We start from the raw sequence: 7,989 nt of genomic DNA on the forward strand, positions 1-7,989 counted from the left end.
CCGACGTCGACGCGAGCTAGCGGAGGCGCTAGGGTTTATGCGAGGTGGAGAGGTGGAAGAAGAGATAATGACCGCGGTGAGTGTGTATTTATAGGGATAGGGACAGCACATCGTAATTATGCAGGTGCCCCTGGCGGTTCATATCTGAAGGACACGTGGCATGCATGCAACTTATTGGAAGTTGTTTCATGTTCCCACGCATGCCTGGATTGTCGGGTGGTCATTCCGGCTTCTCCGGTTTTCAGGCAAAAAGTATATGGCATTAAAAATAGATTTAAATGTTTGTCTCTTTGTCTTCTACTGACAAGGACTCAGAGAAGACGATCGACAGGTTTCAATAGAATGATTTGGACAGATAGAGTTTGAGATAGAAGCACAGAGGGGGTTAGGGTCCCATCACATTCACTTAGATCAAGAAAAATATATATATACATGCATACTAGTAAAAAAGCCCGTGCGTTGCGACGGGATAACAAAAATTATATTCCGCCACTTATCACAATTGCTCCGTCTCCTCATTGTCATCAACCTATTCATCGTTTCGCCCTTTTGCAAGTTTTATTATGTACACGAGCTTGTGGTTTTCATCATCATACTGAGCAAATGCCAGTTAGAAAGAAGAGATAGAGGTCAAGGGCTACTTTGAGTGCCATCTTAATAACTGGAGCCTCGATCTGTTTTACTCTGAGTGCCTTACTCGAATGAATGCGACGTAAAAAATTAGTCCGTTGAAAGAATTTTTCAGGTATGCATGTATATATATTTAAAATTTATACACATTTTTTCTCAGGAATTTTTCATATATAACATGTTATATTTTGAGTTAGTGTCTGACAGATAAATATTTTAAAAATATTTTAATCTATCAGAAAAAGAAAAATTAAACAGGAAAATGATGTATATATCTAGAGTCATATGTCCACGTTCAACAGATTCAGATAGAATATCGGGAGGAGATGAGTGAAAAAATTGTGTGTATCGTTTGTGCCTGACTCGGACGAATGCGGCGTAAAAAATTAAGCCGACGAAAGGAATTTTCAGGTATGTACGTATATTTAAAATTTATACATATTTTTCTCATGATTTTTTATATATAACATGTTATATTTTAAGTTACTGTTTGAAAGATAAATTATATTCCGATCATGTGTTTGATTATTCGTGAAGCCATTTGTTGACATTCCAAGGAACTTGCCAGCATATATAAATTGATGGGAATTGGTATGAGATAGCAATGCGGGACTATTCTCTTATTTGTAGTACAACTTATTTTAGACAATTTTGTAGTACAGCTAAAAGGGCCCCTCTCTCTCTCTCTCTCCTTTTTCTACCGAGCCTGCTTGCCAGGAAATTTTAAAAGATGGCCAACGGCCCATAATAAAAGGATCAATAGCCCATAGCTAGTAATTTGATTTTGTACGAGTGAGCCTAGCGTGCTACATTGGAGGTCCTGGCTAGGGAGCCTAGCGTGCGACGCATCAAATTTTATTAGTACCACCTCGCGTATATGTTATAATATAAACTAAAAGCATAAATTCACGGAAAAAAATGTATTGTAACAGTGAACCCGATAAAGTCAATCCGTGCTTTATTATTAGGGAGAGACTACTGGTACAAATGTCCGCGTGTTGCACCGGGCAAAAAAAATCTTAAAAAACTACTCTGCCCCCCACTACGTGCCACTTCCAGTATACTCATCGCCAGTGAAGGGCGTGTGGATCTTTTTCCCTGGAGGGTCTTTCGGGCAAAAACAATCTTAAAAAACTACTCTGCCTCCCACTACGTGCCACTTCCAGTATACTCATCGCCAGTGAAGGGCGTGTGGGTCTTTTTCCCTGGAGGGTCTTTCGGATCTATTATGTTTAGGTTTTCAGGGGATCTGTCCGAATTCAACCATCTCATAGTCTACATCAACAACTTCGCAGCCCCTTCTCCCATGTTTGTAAGGACACATGTTACTTAATCTTTGGCCTTAGGCCTCTTTGCAAAAATAAAATAAAATAGAAAGGATGTTTTTTGAGATCTCTATCAATTGTTACATATTATTCCAGAGTTTAATAATTCATGTAAAGTTATACTAAACCAGCGACAAGTGATATAGATCGGAGAGAGTAACTAAATTACCGTGAATTCAAATTTAATAAGATATATATGTTTCATACAAAATTTATTAGTTACTTTTGTTCTGAGAAATATAACTAAAATTTTAATAGTAACAGAAATAGGTCAAAAATACATATTTGAACAGAGAAGTCTGCAACGTTTGTGATTACATGGCTGCCTACTTGATATACTGTAGCAGACAATACATAGTCCGTGAGTTTCAGCTAGTTAAGTAAAGAAGATTTTATATATCATGTTGACTTAAGATGACTTTTTTTTGAAATGGAACACTTGTATTCCATTACGACAAGGCTTGGTCGCCCGTCACATCACTAATTACGTCATTGGGGTAATTGGTGAACCACTCACGGTACCCACCATCAGCTAAACTTGCACCTAAGGACGCCAGCACATGTGCTAGTCCATTATACTGTCTCGGGACATACACCACATGAGCTTCAATGAAAAGGGTCCTAAGTCTGAACCTGATATCACTAAACAAAACACCCAGTTGCGCCAACTCGTAGTCGTTTGAGTTCATTGCTTGCTTAAGGACCATACAGTCAGTTTCAAAAATGACGCGCCCAACTCCTAACCTATCCGCCAGAGTCACTGCCTTGGAAAGAGCAACAGCTTCAGCTTGTAGGGCATTGTGCAGATCATGCTGGGCTCCAGCCACTGAAAAACGAATGTCTTGAGCGTCACCTCTGCAAATTAGGCCCCAGCCTCCAACTCCCCTTTTGTCCTGCAAACGCAACATCGGCGTTTATTTTCACCGTATTGCTTGGAGGCTTCTCCCACTTATGCTGCCGCACGATCGGTTCAGTAGGCTTAGCGCTCAAAAACTCTTTCCATTCATCAGCGTGGTGACAGACAGTGTATCGAAAAGCTTCAACTTCCAGCCGTCGCTCCCCATGATTGCCCCTGTTCCGTTCTGTCCACCAACACCAGAGCAAAGCGATGGATAGCAGCTTCCTCTCCTCTGGCAGGTCAAGGATTATAGACATAATTTCTTTGGCAGATGTACACTGGAGCAGTCTAAGTCTGATATCCTCAAGCAGCCGTGCTCGCCATCGTTGCTTGATCAGTTTACAATTAAGAAACAGGTGGCCACCATCCTCAAAGTTGGAGAACTGCAGATAGAAAGTGTCTTGCCACCGTCGGCGCTGTATTCGGTAAAGGAAGTTATGTGATCCTTATAGCATCTTACGGAAGACACCTATGGGGCAAATTAACTGCACTAAAATCAAACCAGAAAGAAATATATTAAGGTAACTTAAAGAATTCCTGATCCTAGCATATATGCATTTTGCTATCTTTCAGGCATAAAAAGTTCTAGAAAACTAAAATCATTACCAAGTAATCGTAAGTCTAATCAATTTTAGGTCAGGCTGGTTCATTAATAACTTTGAAAAGGAGGAAATCACACATCACATAAAAAAAGTGCTAGGAGACAAATAAGGTAAGTGAAAGAATTTGGATTGTATGGAATATATTGCACTTCATTTAAGCATGAATCTATGAATTTTGCAGAATATACATTGCCTAGCCATGTAATTAGAGTCCAAAATATATGCAATTAGTTTAATTACATATAGTTTGTCATAATTGCATTGTGTTGCAAACACAGGAACAAGTTCCTAATCCATTTAATCATACTTACAAAGTATGGCAAGCCACCTCCCAGTTTACACGTCCTCTGAATCTCAAAAACATGCACCTGCTCTGAACTTCTTCACATTTGCTCTGCTGCTCCCAATTTGCAATTGGTTTCAAGCAATCGAAAATGGAGTGGAGGGGAGTAAATTTGTCATAGAAATACGACTGCTAGAACAGAATTATCTCTCCCTCTCTCTCAGTATATATACACAAGCAAGCAAATCAAACTGTAAAACTGAAACTGAGCGTACTAATATCACGTTCAGAGGTGAAACTGAGGAACCTCTGAGGCTCAGAACAAACTAAAAGACCGTAAGATTCTGATAAATTACCTTTTTTACAATTGACAGGGGGGCAAGGAGCAAGGATTTCCAGTTAAGAACAGAGCAAAGAGCTATTAACATGATATGAATACTAAAGAATAATTCAAACAATGTCTACTTCTGTGGTATTATTGATACCACTCTAGTTGCACAAAGAGTGAAGGAGCTCCGTTGGTTGTAGTATGTGTGAATCTTTCTTTGCCTAGATCATGTGTAGCCAAATAATTTCCAACTCGCAAGTCCCAAACATTTGCTCAGTGATGGACTAAACAAATAATAATATTTGCAGTTACAAGATGTAAATATTTGTCACATTATTCACGTAAAAAAGCTACTTTGCAAGTTTATCTTCTTCACATTCAAAGAGTAAATAAACGAAACATTGAAATTGACGGCTATCTAGAAACATACTCCCTGTGTAAAATAATATAAGACCTTTTAGATCACTGAGTACATGATAAGCAAGAACATAATAGATCATCCAAGAAACTGAATCCTTGACCACTCCCAACTGACAACATGATGGTCCTATATAGACGAGCTATTGTAGACCCATAGAATAGCATGTTACATAAATAAACAAAACCACTTGGCCAAGTGAAACACTTAAAACCAAATACCAATCGTAGTGACTTGCGGTGTTAACAAATATATGATCATTCTACTCGACCAAATGAAATGGGAGTATTTATGCAGTTCTACTTTAACTGGGTTGATGTGACTGCAACTCCATTATTAATTAGAAGCTAAATCTGAAGTACTCACTAAGTTGAGCAGTGGTTAACCCACTAAGATTTAGATATGAAGCGTTCTCTCACGGATTGGTTTATCAATTAAACAGCGCTCTAGCTAGGTAAACCGCAAAAAATAGAATCAACACAACTTTGTTAAGTACTTCCAGCTTAAGGTTTGCAACATGTGTTTGATGCTCCAAACCTATCATCTATGTTTAGGTGTGCTGCCACAGATATCCATACGGACCAGCCTGCTCCTTGGGGGCTGTGTGTACTCTAGTATGTTGTTTCTGACCTAAGACTTCAATATGTGTGGTTCCTCCTGTAGCTAGATCTCAAGCTAGCTCTGTTAGTCCTCACTGATTGTACTAACAACATTTCCTTTGAGCTTGATGTTTGTGCGATTCTGATGCCAACTTGTATTGTTGCTTTTGTGTTGAAATATGAAATCTCTAACAAAAGCACAGCAGACCAAGCAGATGGCAGTAATACTATTATTACTCATTTAAAAATATCCTCCTATAACTAAAATATTTATCTTACACCTATCCAGCAAACTATGTGTCATGTGTCTTCCATAAAAAAATTCCAAAGAAACATTGCGGATCAAGTAAGATAATCTGTATAATCTCACATAAAGGAAACCATACATCCTTTCATTTGGTTGGCCACTTCTATTTCAGGAAGTATAACTGGGAAATTGATCATAGTTGTCAGATGCTCATAGTACAATTAAATTTTTTTATCTGCAAGGCTATATAAAAGGCTCTTGATTAGGCTAGCATAGTCAGAGGCAGGGAACAGAAACAACATCTATAATAGGGAATTGCATCCAATGAATATCAAGGGGATATATACCTCTGGTGTAGCCGCCGACAACGACATTCGACGGTTGGACGGACGTTCTTGTTCCTCCGGCGAGCTCGGCGGCGACATTGGATGTTTCGACGAAAATTGCAATTTCGACGAGATTTGAGGGAGCTTCTGGTCCAAGGACGCAACCTGATGGAGATTCCGTCCGAGGACCCTTCCTTCTTATACCAGACAAATCAAATCCGGGTCAAGAAATCCATTGATTGTAGTTGGAGAAGGACACGGTCTCCAATCATGACACGGGAGCAGCAACTCGGACATTGAGAAGGATACGGCGAGGCGGGCAGGTCACAACGACGTGTGCTCGTGCTCGAGCCCCTGCATCCGCACGCGCGCCTGGGGAGCACGTTTCTGACCAGCTTGCTCTTCTCGTCCTGGTGCACCTTCCTGAATCCTAACGAGGAATGAGACGGACGGTGAGCGGCAAGCACGCCACGAGAGAGGGGGCGACGAGGAAGAAAGTTGTACCGAAGCTGGTGGCGTGGGAGTGAAGGTCGCGTGGCTGGCAGTGGTGGCTGCCGGCAGGAGGTGGCCGTGGCGGCGGCGGTGGCTAGAGGACGCGAGCCTCGTCGCGGCTGCTCGCAGGGCCATGCCCTTCCTTCCTTGGCAGAGCGAGACGGGGGAGAATGGGAGCACGGGAGCGTCCCCCTCCCAGGCGCTCCTTCTTCTCCTCCGCGGCTCACCGCCGCCGTGAGGCCTCCTGCCGCCGCCCCCTAACGACACGGGAGCGACTCTGCCGCGCAGAGCGCTCACCTCCTTATCTTGTGCGCCGAGGCTGGAAAGTAATGTATTTTTTATTTTTCGGACTAACTAAAGTAGAGGACCAGAATTCGTACTCCCACATACATTGATTAGAATAAAATAAGGTCCGACTTCACCCTCTTAAAATCAAGCGGAAAATGATTAAATTAGAAAAGAAAAAGGGAAAAAACAGCCGTAGGATGAAGTGGGAGCACGGATGAGAGCATGAAGAGGGAGCAAGCAAGCCGGATCCAAAGTAGAGAAGCCGTGCTCGTGTGTTTCTTTTTTTAGTCAACTGCTCGCCCGTGCGTCGAAGGTTTTTTTTAGCATCAGTACAGACACAAGCGCTCATAAACACACGCATACACTCACCCCTTGAATGCACACACGCACACCCTACCCCTATGAGCACTTCCGAAAGACTAAGCCGGCACATCATCTCGAGATTTACGAAATCACCGTAGGCGCCTCGTCGTCAACAGAAACGTCTCCTCCCACTGAAAGCGCATCGCCGGAAATCCTGAAATAAATTCAGGATTGCTTGCTCGTCTATTTTCCTTTTTACCCAGGCCCAATAGAAAGTAACGGCCCAAGCGTTAACGGAAGAGCGTAGACCAAGCCCGTGAGCGAAAGAATGTTCTAACAAAGAATTTTGACGAAAATTTTTAGTGCGTACCCAAATTTAGTACCACCTCGTTTATATTACGATTTTTTTCATATAAATTGTAAAAGCGTATTATGATATGAGAAGAAAGCGTATTGTGACGGTGAACCCGACAAAGTCAATGTGTGCTTTATTATTAGCAAAAAAGGCCTGTGCGTTGCAACGGGAGAAAAATAGACATTTTTGGCCTTTTTGCTAGTCTTTCCCTCATAGTATGGAATACTCAGCATGGGGCTAATCCTCATAGAAAAGCATAAATCGAGGCCCCTAGCAGACTTGCACGTACTACTAAATATGCAATACTCGACAGGGGGCTAACCCTCACAGTTCGCTACTAACGCTGGCAATATGTATCATGTCCTACAACTTTTGAATCGCCTAGGTCTTTAAGCTGGGACAAAAGTATATAGCTACATAAAAATTAAAAAGAGATCAACATGCTAAAGCATAGCACATCCTGTAGAATGGGAGATGTAAATCTCGAAAAAGAAGACATGATACTAAAAGATGAGCAACATCAGATCAATTATTTAAATTATGATGAAACATTGGAGATACATGATATGAGAACAACACTGAGAATGTGAATGTTGTGAAACTTTAACATGATTATGCAGTACCTACTGAAAAGCACCTTTGTAACATGGAAGTATATATATATATATATATATATATATATATATATATATATATATATATATATATATATATGGTCATCCTTTTTCTTTGTGAGCAGATCCAAATCAACCAAAGATATATGAAACAACCCATGTCTCGGTAGGCATATTTGTAATCGACATATTTATCGTATCTTCATGCTTCACTCTTGATTCTCTTGAATCCATCAAGAATGGTCTTTTGTGCGCAGACTTTTGTCCTTCATCTACTAAAA

The 7,989-nt window shown here is 40.9% G+C and overlaps 1 protein-coding gene across 1 annotated transcript; it reads right to left on the reverse strand.

Annotated features, from left to right (window-relative positions):
* Window positions 1–2,594: 2,594 nt before the first annotated feature.
* On the reverse strand, window positions 2,595–6,482 carry LOC125544004. Its single transcript, XM_048707528.1, has 5 exons — window positions 6,161–6,482; window positions 5,966–6,086; window positions 5,678–5,853; window positions 3,767–3,852; window positions 2,595–3,343 (listed from the first exon to the last, which is right to left on the reverse strand). Exons 1-5 carry the CDS (start codon window positions 6,281–6,283, stop codon window positions 3,310–3,312), a joined length of 540 nt encoding a protein of 179 aa, XP_048563485.1. The 5' UTR covers window positions 6,284–6,482; the 3' UTR covers window positions 2,595–3,309.
* Between the last annotated feature and the right edge of the window lie 1,507 nt (window positions 6,483–7,989).

This window comes from Triticum urartu, chromosome 3 (assembly GCF_003073215.2).
Source record: "Triticum urartu cultivar G1812 chromosome 3, Tu2.1, whole genome shotgun sequence".
Lineage (NCBI taxonomy): Eukaryota > Viridiplantae > Streptophyta > Magnoliopsida > Poales > Poaceae > Triticum > Triticum urartu.